Genomic DNA, 13,452 nt, shown 5'->3' with positions numbered 1-13,452 from the left:
TTGCCATTTTTACTGAATAAATGTAACTTATCACTTAAATGTTCCTCAGAATATTAAACACTTACTGCACTGTATATGTTAGTCAAGAATTCACTGTAATTACTTTAATTTTGCAAAGCACACAAGCATTTTAATGCAAAAGTTCACAACAGTGCACAATATAGCAGCAACTGACTTCTTACCTAGCCCTTGTGTACATGTGTTGTTCCTACTCACAGCAGCACAGCAGTTGTCAGCAGTTGGTACAGCAGTTGGTACAGCAGTTGGTACAGCAGTTGGTACAGCAGTTGGTACAGCAGTTGGTGCAGCAGTTGGTACAGCAGTCAATTCAGTGTGATGAATTTTGTAGCACGAAGATAGATAAAGAGATAGATTATCTCAAGATAAGATAACGAAGCGTCGTTTCGTAACCAAAACATCAGGTTTTGTACACATCAATGCGTCGTTTTGTACACAACGTCGGCAGATTCCTCAGTACACAGTTTCTTCAGCACAGCTTGGGTAGCACACAGCTTGGGTAGCACACAGCATTAGTTAGCACACAGCATCGTTTAGCACACAGCATTGGTTAGCACACAGCATCGGTTAGCATACAGCATCGGGTATGGCGCTCACAGCTTCTCTTCCTCCTCCAGGCAGCATGCTTCTCCCTTGTGTTTGAAACTGAACAAATACCTGCGGTCACAGTTCATCGTCGTCGCCAATGTGGTGTTTGTGTGTTACTGAGGAAGTCTTGGTTGTAGGGTTGATGTAAAGTCATGACTTGGTTACTGACTTTAATACTTAATATGATTACATGACTAGTAGCTACCAAGCTTGGCGGGCGTCCTGTACGCTCTCTTGTTTACCTCCAATCTCTCTCTGGCGTCCCAGCCGCCGCACATAGAAAACGGATGGTACCATTTTCTGTGAACATGACAGTAAGGTATTTAGAACGAAGCTTATATGTCTGTCTTTCTTGTGACATATAAAACTCTTACGTTTATTAAGGAATCTGCGTGAAATAGGCATGGTTCTGAGATGAATGCTGTGGTTTTCGAGCTCGACGAGCGTTGAAAACTGCCCCTTTTATAAAACTACAAATATCTTCGGTTTTACTTAAAATATTTGTCTGGTAGAGGTTTTACATATAGATCGCGTTTCTGTCTTTCTTCTGACTAATAAATAATTTTGGTCTAATCAGTTATCAAGATGTTTTCAACAATATTCTTTCAGCGTTCTTCTTTTCCAACTTGGGCGACCCTTTTGGAAGCGCGATACTTGGGCTACAATTTCAATTTCAACCCATACTATACTTGGGTCAGTTTCCATTATGGTTCGGAACAACATCACACCGAAACTGTCCCCAGAGGGCCACATCAAAAGAATATCATCAGCGGCATATGCTAGACTGGCCAACATAAGAACTGCCTTTAGAAACTTGTGTAAGGAATCTTTCAGAACCCTGTATACCACTTATGTAAGACCAATCCTGGAGTATGCAGCTCCAGCCTGCAGGCCATACCTAGTTAAACACAAGACAAAGTTAGAGAAGATTCAGCGGTATGCCACCAGGCTCGTCCCGGAACTGAGAGGATTGAGCTACGAGGAAAGGCTAAAGGAGCTGAACCTCACATCCCTGGAAAACAGAGGAGTAAGGGGAGACATGATAACCACCTATAAAATTCTCAGGGGAATTGACAGGGTGGACAAAGACAAACTTTTCAGCACGGGTGGGACACGAACAAGGGGACACAGGTGGAAACTTAGTACCCAGATGAGCCACAGAGACGTTAGAAAGAATTGTTTCAGTGTCAGAGTAGTTAATAAATGGAATGTACTAGGAAGTGATGTGGTGGAGGCTGATTCCATACACAGTTTCAAATGTAGATATGATAGAGCCCAGTAGGCTCAGGAGTCTGTACACCAGTTGATTGACAGTTGAGAGGGCGGACCAAAGAGCCAAAGCTCAACCCCCGCAAGCACAATTAGGTGAGTACACTACCCGACTTAGAGCTGTAGCAGTTTCCCCCATGCAGGTACTTCATATTAGCCACCCCAATGTCAACAACCGGCACTCGTCTCACACGGTAGGCCCGTGTGAGACGAGTGCCGGTTGCTGTGACTCTCCGCCTCGCTGCCCTAATCCACACCGAATAAGGTGTATGTGCGGCGAGGCAGTGGCCGGCAGATACGGATGGCATGGCCTTCTCTGCCACAGAACAGGAGGATGACATGCAAGACACGGGAAGGTTAACGACATTATTAAGAGAAGTCGGTTGTCCAGCAGAGAGCCCCATGACCTAATGCCCCGCAACTCTGATGAGCCTGTCGGTCGCCCAGACGCGATCATGGTGAACCCCTGGAAGAATGGCAGACACTTGGTGTGGGACTACACTTGCGTTTCAACTTTAGCAAACACCTACTTTGACTTCAGTGCTGCACAGGCAGGAGGTGCTGCCAATCACCGGGAAGCAGCCAAGTAACGTAAATACATAGACCTTGATCACCAGTACAATTTTGTCCCCATTGCCTCAGAGACACTTGGTGCCTCGAATAAAAGTGCTGCTAGTTTTTTGAAGGAGTTGGGTTCCAAGCTAAATGAAACAACTAGAGACCCTAGATCCGCCAGTTTTCTATTTCAGCACCTTGATGTTCCGATCCAGAGAGGAAATGCTCACTGCATCCATGATTCCTGCCCCACTATCTGAGGAGCTGAAGGTGCTATACAACTTGTGACAAATAGCCTTGTACTCTGCATGTAACCAATGTTGTAACCCTTAATGTGTAATGAATAGAGGTGGTAGGTATATATTATTATTATTATTATTATTACATATATATATATATATATATATATATATATATATATATATATATATATATATATATATATATATATATATATATATATATATATATATAATGGTTCAAATAGTCAGGTGACTGCACATGTCCATAGTTGTATATATTGTGGACAGCTTGCATGGTTAATGGAAAGGCATCATGATGCCAGTAGGGCGTTTACCTTTTGGCTAATGCATTACATCTTGAACTGAAAACTTTTAAGCTTATATTGTTAAAACGTTTTAAGGTAAATAAATGAAAAAAAAATGCAAACACTTTATTTCATGACAGAATCAATGTGCAGAAACAGGTTCATTTTAAATTTGTGTCCCTCCTGCCATAGAAATATTCAATATTCAGCTTTCCCTATTCTCTCTGAACTGGTAGTTCTACATTAACTACACCGTCGGGTAGGAAGCAGCAGTGGCAATACCACAATTGTTATTCCTGTTACGAGCCATCAAAATGTATCCAGCCGAGCCCCAGGTGGGGCCCCAAGAGTTCTTGACGATATAGTAGGCTTTTCCTGAGGTGTCAGTGCCATAACCCACTACTAGTACACCGTGGTTAAGGGTGGTTGACGAGCACGTCGGCTCATAGTACACACCTGCAACACAATCACACATTAATATATGTATCCACATTTACCCAGATTTGCACTAAAAAATTGCCTTTTTTACGCAAATTCTCGAATATTGGTTTTAAAATATAACATAAACATTAGAAATCCAATAAAGTTATTTTGTAGATATAACAAACAAAGAATAGGAAGAAGACTCAGCTATTGAAAAGTGAGACAGATAAGATAATTATATAATTAGAAAGAAATGGGTGATATTTTAAATATATTATTATTTGACTGTATTTACTAAAGATCTTGATAATATATCTGCAGCTGAGATGGATATATATGTAGATGGTGAAAAGAACATGTTTAACTATTTTACTGTTTACTGGAGAGGATGTCATTATATGAACAGAACAATTAAAGCCCAACATGTACAAGTGCAAAACAAATATATGAAGGGTGATTAAAGACTGATATAGATGAGCTTAATGAGACCTTGTCCAGCATATTTAATAAATCATGGGAGTCGAGCAAAGTACATTTGCAAATGTGGTTCAGATTTTTAAGAAGAGAGGCAGATCCCTTGCATTGAACTATCATCTAATTTGCTGAACATTTATTGAAGAAAAATTTATTAAATTGCTAATTGCAGAAGCCCTTCGTTTACATTTTGAAAAACAAATGTTAAACCATTACCATTATCATTTAACTAAGGACGGCTTAGGTTTATAAAGTTTTCTCCAAGTATTTTTAGTATATTTAAACTGTTTATAGCGGGGAGGATTGTATCACTCTATATCTAGACAATAAAATGCAACTAGCAAAAGGTAATGAAGGAGGGGGATTATCCAACTTTTCGCTAGGCTTGGCTATCTAAAAGATAGGAGAGAGCTAGCATAAAGGGAGCTACGTCCTTTTGGAAGATCTTTTTCCGTGAAGTGTTGTACGGATCAATAATCGGATCTGAGTATTATATTGCACATATATAAGCTATTTAAAAACATGCTTGAACTGGAATATGTGTACATTTTCAGACGATCAAGAAAACAGAAATAAAATCAGAAATAGATACAAAATCACTACATGACGCACTATATAGGCTTTCAAATGGACGAGAGATTCACAGATGAAATTTAATGTTGAGAAATGTAAGGTTTAGAGTTAAGGTAATACCAGTTACCAGATAGCTTCATAATGAAGTTGCGAATTCTTAATATCAAACAGATCTGGGAGTTATGATTAGCTGTTTATTTTTGCCCAAAAAATCAATGCAAAAAAGTAATAAATTAAGCCAATAATATTGCGATTCACTAGTAGAATCGTTAGCAACAATAAATCTAATATTATTACTTAGTATTACTTGCCCTTATTAGGCCCTATTTAAATAATTCAGCTCCTTTCTGGCGTGTTTACTATATAATGGACATAAATTAAATTGAACGCATACAGTACAGGTCTGCTTGTCAGAGATACGAGTCTGTAGTTAAGGGACTCGTCTGTGTGTGTGTGTGTAATTATTTGTGATTAATTGTAATTAATTAATTAATTTAATAATTGTGTGTAATTATTTAAGCACACTTAATTGTGCATGCGAGAGTTTAGCTTCGACTCTTTTGTCCCGCCTCTCAACTGTAAATTAACTTTTTTTTTTTTACATGCAAGCATGCAATGTAAATACAATAAATACAATAAAAATAACAAAAGAAACATGGTATCAAGCAAAAACAAAAAGCTACCGGCCAGAAGGACCGACACCACTGTACAAACAACAAGAAAAAACAGCAATCATCAAGACAAAACAGAATACAAGAGAAAGCAATATAAACAGGCTAGCAATACACAGAACATAATAACACATGAAACAAAACAAACATTACCATCACAACATACAGGAAAGGCATAAAGATAACAAAATAAAATATAACAAGAAAATTAAATATACACCAGGTTACCTTGAGGTTACCTTGAGGTGCTTCCGGGGCTTAGCGTCCCCGCGGCCCGGTCGTCGACCAGGCCTCCTGGTTGCTGGATTGATCAACCAGGCTGTTGGACGCGGCTGCTCGCAGCCTGACGTATGATTCAGAGCCTGGTTGATCAGGTATCCTTTGGAGGTGCTTATCCAGTTCTCTCTTGAACACTGTGAGGGGATTGCCAGTTATGCCCCTTATGTGTAGTGGAAGCGTGTTGAACAGCCTCGGGCCTCTGATGTTGATAGAGTTCTCTCTCAGAGTACCTGTTGCACCTCTGCTTTTCAACGGGGGTATTCTGCACTTCCTGCCATGTCTTCTGGTCTCATGTGATGTGATTTCTGTGTGCAAGTTTGGGACCAGCCCCTCCAATATTTTCCACGTGTAAATTATTATGTACCTCTCCCGCCTGGTGCTCAAGGGAGTACAGATTTAGGCTCTTTAGTCAGTCCCAGTAGTTTCGATGTTTTACTGAGTGGTTTCTAGCAGTAAAGGATCTCTGCACGCTCTCCAGATCAGTAATTTCTCCAGCTTTGAAAGGGGCTGTCATTGTGCAGCAGTACTCCACTCTAGAGAGCACAAGCGTTTTGAAAAGTATCATCATTGGTACAGCATCTCTAGTGTGAAAAGTTCTTGTTATCCAACCTGTCATTTTTCTTGCAGTTGTGACGGCTACTTTATTGTGTTCTTTAAAGGTAAGGTCTTCCGACATGAGTACACCCAGATCCTTTACATTGCCTTTTCGTTCTATGTTATGATTTGCCTGAGTTTTGTATGTGGTTTCCGTTTTTATATTTTCATTTTTTTCCATAGCGCATGAGCAGGAACTTATCTTCGTTAAACACCATATTATTTTCTGTAGCCCATAGAAAGACCTGATTTACATCTGACTGGAGGTTTGTCGTGTCCTCTATGTTGCCTACTCTCATGAAGATCCTAGTGCCATCTGCAAAGGATGATACAGTGCTATAGGTTGTGTTCTTGTCTATGTCCGATATGAGGATGAGAAAAAGTACTGGAGCAAGCACAGTACCCTAGGGGACTGAGCTCTTCACGGTTGATGGGCTGGATTTTATTTTGTTGACTATTACACATTGGGTTCTGTTGGTCAGGAAATTTTAGATCCATCTGCCTATTTTTCTGGTAATTCCTTTTGAACGCATTTTATGTGCAATAACACCATGGTCACATTTATCAAAAGCTTTGCTTGAAAACATGCTTGAACTGGAATATGTGTACATTTTCAGACGATCAAGAAAACGGAAAGAAATTCAGAAATAGATACAAAATCACTATAACAAGCCAAGAAAAAGAAACACAAGCTGCACAGGGCACGATAACAACACATACAGTAAACAAGAACACACACAACTAACTACCAGCCTCGCAATAAACAAAAGGCACAAGCACAGAACACAATAGGACAAACAATATAGCCAGAGGGGTACACAGTACAACGTAATCATAGGACCAGATAATCAGGGAACATACTACAAAATGATAACAATAATAATAATAGCAATAATAAAAATAACAAGAAAGGAAACATAAAATGCATAACAAACTAAAGGCAAAACACAACAAAGAGCATAAACCCAGACCAGGTCACACCAACAGCCTGAAGGGCACTCAACACGACACAACGAAGCGCACAAACAGCATCATACGAACATACAACCACAAAAAATAGAACAATAAAAGCATGACATCCACAACCAGACACACACACAGAACCAAACCCTGGACCGCACAGGAACCGTACACACACACACTCAAGCCATACAAAGAAAACCTACAAAACCAAACCGGAGCACGCAGGAACCGGGAAACATAACCCGCCCCATCCACCCACACATGCACACTCCACCTACACCCCACAACCATGCACACAAATGGAAACAACCCACAACACACAATATTTAAAAAAAAAAATCATAGGCGTGGAGCACAGGACTCAGAATCAGGAGCATGTTTCTCAGGGAATAATCCCAAGGATAATTCCTCTTATAGGCCTCCCAAATCAAATTTTCCAAATCGGTAGGGGCACGACTCCACTGCCGCTGTGGGGCCTGCATAAACTCAGGAATCTCCAGATCAGGCGGCATCGGCCAAACCTGAAGCTCACTGACGCAAGTTGCATAACGAGGCCGGGAAGCGCAAACCACGCCCTTCGAGGCAGCAGACGACACCAAAGAAGCGTACGAGGGCTGCCGAGACGGCCGCGCCACCGTACGCACAGGAGCAGGGGACGCAGGAGAAACTGAAGAGACGGCCGAAGACGGAAGAGGCGTCGAGACCGCCGCCGAGTAAACGGGGAACGAGGAGGGGGCAACAGAACCCCCAGAGCGAGCAGCCTTCTTCAACACCACCACCAGGCCACCCCACTCACCACCAACCTCAGCAGGGGGAACCACCACCCCCCCCCCTCCACGAAGAACTGGAGCCATCCGACGCAGGCGACGCACCCAAAGCAGGACCCGCAGACACCATATCAGTGGAGGCCGAAACCCCTCCGTCGCCGGAAGATCCACAATCGGCGAATTCGCCAACGTCGGCCCACGCTTGAGAAGAACGCCGGGAATGCATAGGCTCTGGCCGCACATCATCAGACCCGGAGGCTGACTCAGAGACACACGCAACACAAGCCGGCCGAACTGATGCACGTCGCAGAACGGCAGCATCCTCAACCACATGGGGCACCAGGCCAGGGACAGAAGGAAGCGCCGGGTCTACCCCAACACTCAGCACATCCGGGACCCGAGGCACGGACACAGGGCCAGGCGTAGCAGCCGAAGACGTGGGAGAACATGGTGCCGCCTCACAGGGAGCACCAGGAAGGCCCTCGGGAGCAGCGAGGACAGTGACAGGAGCAGGTAGACCATCCGACGGCACCGCAATACCCGGAGGAGGGACAGCAACAACCGGAGGCACATCGGGCGACGCAGGGGGGGGGGGGGGGGCTCAGCAGCTAACGGGACGCGAACCTTCTCATCCCCGGAATCCTCGCCCAGAGGGAGCGGCGGGAAATCCTCTTCCCGGAACAAGTTGACAGGAGCAGCTGGGGCCTCAGAGCACCCTGCAGCCTGATGCCCAAACAGGTCACACTGGAAACAGGTACAGGGCTGCCGGGCATATTACACACGTAGTAACCCATCAGCCGGACAGAAGACGGTATATCCGACTGCAGGCGCATTCCCAAGGTACGAATGTTTGTCCGCCTTCCAGCATATCTCCCCGAGGAGAGAGTGTTCACCCGCACGCTGACAACAGCACCATACCTCCCGATGTAACGCCAGAGGAGGTCTTCAGGGAACTCCAGGGGCGCCCCATGGACACTGACATAAGTCAGGGCACCATTACGATCCGAAATCGTCACAGAGCCGGGATCACCCGGCAACGGCAACGTACGTCCCTCGTACTGACGGAGGAAGTCCCAGTACTCCTCCTTCCTCACGAAGTTGAGAACAACCCGGTGGACTGTAACAAGCTCAACACCGTAGATAGCCTCCACATGGATACGAAGCATGTCACACATAACTATCTCGCAATGTCCGTATTTCCAGCCTTACAAGTTAACTCCAGGCCCACGGAGTTCACACGCACACCTGGGGTAAGATGGCCTCCCATGTCAGAACTGCCACGTCAAAACGCAGCCAGTCAGCAACAAAACTGGGAGGGCAGAGACGCCCACACCACCTGGCGACCAAAATGGCAAACAACCCCAACAGCCAGGGAGGGTCGGCAAGACGTCCTCACTCCATGGCTGCCAGGGCCGGACTCTCACTGTAAATGAACTGGTGTACAGATTCTTGAGCCAGTTGGGCTCCATCATATCTACATTTGAAACTTAGTATGGCGTCTGCGTCAACCACATAACTTCCTAATGTCTTTCACTTATTAACTACTATGACACTTAAAAAGTTCGTTCTAATGTCTCTGTGGCTTATTTGGCTGTTCAGTTTCTACTTGTGGCCCCTTGTGCGAATAATGCCTATCTTAAATAATATCTTTATCCACCCTGTCAGTTCCCATGAGAATTTTGTATGTGGTAATCATGTCTCCCCCTAGCTCTTCTATCTTCTAGCAACGTGAGCTGCAGTTCACGCAGCCTTTCCTCATAATACATACCTCTTAGTTTTTACCTGAGTTGAACTTTAGTAGCCATTTGTTGGTCCATTCCTTCAGTTTGTCTAGGACATCTAATTGCCTCTTGCTATCTACCTCGGTCTTAATCCTTCTCATAATTTTCGAGCATTGAGAGGAACGCGCACGCGTGTGTGTGTGTGTTTGTCGATACAAATGTACAAGTGTTCAAATACAAATTAGACACTTTCCAGCAAGAGTTACCAAACAAACCATGTTGTCGCGGATATGTGGGCATGCAGGCCGCTCAAAGTAACAGCCTGTTAAACCAATTTTTCACAAGTCAAGCCTGACAATAGTCCGGCAATATCTAAACTTTGTCTCTTTCGGTTTCGTCGACGTGCCTGAATATTTTGTATGTCTCGATTTTGATACCACTTTCTAATAATAGTTCTTAGATAATTGTTCTTTCTTTCATTGTAACTGGTTTAATTCCCTGAGTCTGTAGCTAAAGTCGAGTCTCTTAAAATCTTAGGCAGTCTTAAAGAAAACTTTAGTACGTTTTCACTCTTTTCGGATTTTTATGTGAAAGCTTCACTGTAGCACTGTGTGCTCTAGCGTTCGTCAGATATATGTTGTATATAGTCTTTTGAAAACAACATTGTCGAGGTTCCTGAAGGCTGTCCTAATGTTTACCAGTTTATCATATGTTTCTGATGCGATTATATATTTATGTTTGCCGGCCATGTTTATGTTCCTATGTCCTTCTTAAAAATGTCCCCCATCCTCATGACATTGTGCGTATTTAGACTGAAGACATCTAACAGTTTTGTCTGACTTTACCTGCAACTTAGTCTTCCTGGAGCCTCTTGAAGTAATAGCCAGCTCTAATTCACTTTATTTTGAGATTTTTTTTTTTGAGATATATACAGGAGTTGTTACATTCTTATACAGCCACTAGTACGCGTAACGTTTCGGGCAGGTCCCTGGAATACGATCCCCGCCGCGAAGAATCGTTTTTACAACCAAGTACCCATTTTACTGTTGAGTTAAACAGAGGCTACAGTTAAGGATTTGAGCCCAGTAAATCCTCCCCGGCCGGGATACGAACCCATGACAAAGCGCTCGCAGAACGCCAGGCGAGTGTCTTACCACTACACCACGGAGACTGTGCGAATATTATCAGCATTTTAACAGCAAAAGTCGCACAAAGTATCTAATTCATTAACAGTGTCATTAATATATTCATGTGTAAAGCCTTCGATGGCTTGACAATACATATAAATTGTATTGTAAATAAAATACACATATAAATTATTTACAGAGCTGGGTCTTGTGTGAGAGAGGGCATTAGTCGTAATGGTGAGCTTGGGGCAGTTTTCACATTGGCAGTTCATTATGTCGGGTAATTGGTAAACGACCAAGGTCAGATAACTCGGTGACCTGTTATCCTGATAAGCTGTGGTGAGATCACCCGTGAAGTGACACCTCTTGTATAGGCACCGTCCTTGGAAATAGACAGGGTATGACTGGCTTAATTAGTCTCCACACACGTAGGTATTATTTGCTTCCACACACCAAAGGGGAAGGGATAAAATGTGAGAACCTTAGGCCTCTGATTTTGGATAATTACTGAGTCACTTGAGAGAGAGAGAGAGAGAGAGAGAGAGAGAGAGAGAGAGAGAGAGAGAGAGAGAGAGAGAGAGAGAAGGGAAGGGAAGGGAAGGGAAGGGAACTATCAGGGGGAAAGCGCCAAGTCATTACGACTATGTGGCACTTGGAAGGGGTCAGGATAAGGATTTGGGATAGGACGGGGGGATGGAACGGTGCCCAACCATTTGGACGGTCGGGGATTGAACGCCGACTTGCATTCACGTTAGGATCCAGGACGGACAGAAGCAGCATCATTCATGGATGCTTCGAGGCAGCCACACACACATTGTCTCTGGCCTTGTTGGGAAAAGCAGACTCATTAAGCAATCATGGCAACATGATCTTCGTTGAGTGTGAGGCTCAGTATCTGAGTATCATGGTGTACGTAATAGACCCTAGTGGACTTTTTTGGCCTACTTTCAGTGGTCCTCCTTTGACCCTACTGAACCCAAAATGAACCCATTCTACCTACCACCACTGTAGGTAGACTCTTTTTGGTCTACTTGTAGTGGACCCCCAGGTTGTCCCTTTAACGACTCCAGACAACCTTATTGGAGAAAGAAGAGGAACGACGACTCTATTCTATTACACCAATATTGTCTACCTGTAGTAGACCCCAGTAACCCCAGGTCATCCTAATGAATAACCCCATTGAATGAGGACAATGAACGACGACCTCTGTCTGTTCCACCAGCATTATGTACCTTTAGTGGACCCAGGACACTCTAATGACAACTTCAAACGACCCCAATTGTCAACAGATGAAACAAGAGAAAGAGGAAAAAATAACAGAAGGAAACACAGGAGGAAACTAACTAATTGACACCAAATTATTCTCTGACATCCTCTAGAACACGACGAAACATGCTATATAATTCCCCAGCCATCATGGAAACATAGGAAATTGGTAAGTTACAATTGGCCTATTAGCCCATAAGTGAGGCACTTCATTTTCAACTTCACCTCATTTCCGGCTATATATCGTACTGCACAAGAACTTGTAACCTACCTAAGAGATGCAGCAACATGGTCAGTTGAGCCCACACTCACAAGCGACCACTATGGGGTCCAAGTTGATCTTAGGTTAGATCTACCTACCCTACCTCCACCTCCATCAGAAGCCTGGAACTTTGCTTTAGCAAAATGAGACTAATTTCAAAACCTCATTTCAGAGTGGCATAGAAACTATGATGTTCCCGAAGATATTAATCAGGCAGAACTAGATTTTGTCGAAGCGGTTTAGAGTGTTGTCATTCACTCAATCCCTGAAAATCAGTTCACCAGACACCACAAAGATCACTGGTACTATTGGGAACGTGTCAAAGAACTCAGTCAAAGACTCAACAGCACAAGGAAGCTATACAAAAAGCAGCCAAGTGACCGCAATAGGACCTTACTTTGTGAGGTCAAGGAACACGTGCATCAAGAGAATAATAAAACAATAAAAGAGCTAATAAAAAAATAAAAGTGACTGGAATGGTGTTCACATATGACTGAACACACCTCTCATGGAGAGATATAGCAGCAAATCCACCAGGCTAAAGGAAATAAAACACCTAAAGCCCCACACCCTAAGGACCCGCATCAGGAAGCCGAAGTATTGGTAACTAGGTTTGCAAAACTAGCAGCCAGCAATCAGCTTCCACCAGCTGTATTAGCAGTGCAGACATGATTAGAGGAAGAAATGTGGCACAGAATCTTTACAGCATGTGCAGAAATCTCTGACCCCTTTCACACTGGATGAGAAATCAATCGGGCTAAGAAAAACTCCAAGGATACATCCCCTGGAGACGACAAAATAACCTAAAAAATGATTAGAAACCTCGGCCCAGAGGGAACCCCTGCATACTTTAGGTTAATTAATTTAGCCTGGACTTCTCAAATTAGACCTACAGCTTGGAATAGAGCAGACATAGTGCAGATCCCAAAACACAAAGATCCAGCCAATCCTAGACCCATCTTTCTCCAAAACTGTGCAGCCAAGACGACTGACAGAATGGCACTCAACAGGCTTGAATGAAAAATCCCTAAACTGCACCATGCTATGTATGCCTATAGAAAAGGGGTTGGCACAGTGGAATGCATTACAACTCTGTTAGCCCACTTGAATGACAGACCAAAAATGCTGATATTCCTGGACCTCGAGAAAGCCTTTGAACTGGCTAGCGCCCTAGCTATTCTCTGCTGCCTCATCGACAAAGAGATCAAAGGCAACGTGCTCTCCTGGAGCAAAAACTGTCTCATAAACAGAGAAGCAAGAGTAAAACTTCATGGCACAGTTTCTGAATACAAAAGACATGAAAATGGTACACTACAAGGAGGCATTCTCAGCCTCCTTCTCTTCAGCTATTTAAT

At 43.5% G+C, this 13,452-nt stretch overlaps 1 protein-coding gene across 1 annotated transcript in view; it reads right to left on the bottom strand.

Moving 5' to 3' along the window:
* Positions 1-3,159: 3,159 nt before the first annotated feature.
* Positions 3,160-13,452, bottom strand: part of LOC123767845 (procathepsin L-like) — a 65,750-nt gene continuing 55,457 nt past the window's right edge. Inside the window, exon 8 of the mRNA XM_069310216.1 lies at positions 3,160-3,433. Coding sequence (XP_069166317.1) covers positions 3,225-3,433 — 209 coding nt within the window. The 3' untranslated portion in view covers positions 3,160-3,224. The remainder of the gene's footprint in view (positions 3,434-13,452) is intronic.

This window comes from Procambarus clarkii, chromosome 67 (genome assembly GCF_040958095.1).
Source record: "Procambarus clarkii isolate CNS0578487 chromosome 67, FALCON_Pclarkii_2.0, whole genome shotgun sequence".
Lineage (NCBI taxonomy): Eukaryota > Metazoa > Arthropoda > Malacostraca > Decapoda > Cambaridae > Procambarus > Procambarus clarkii.
The sequence above is the reverse complement of the archived record's forward strand: the minus strand, read 5'-3'. Positions and strand labels throughout refer to the sequence as shown.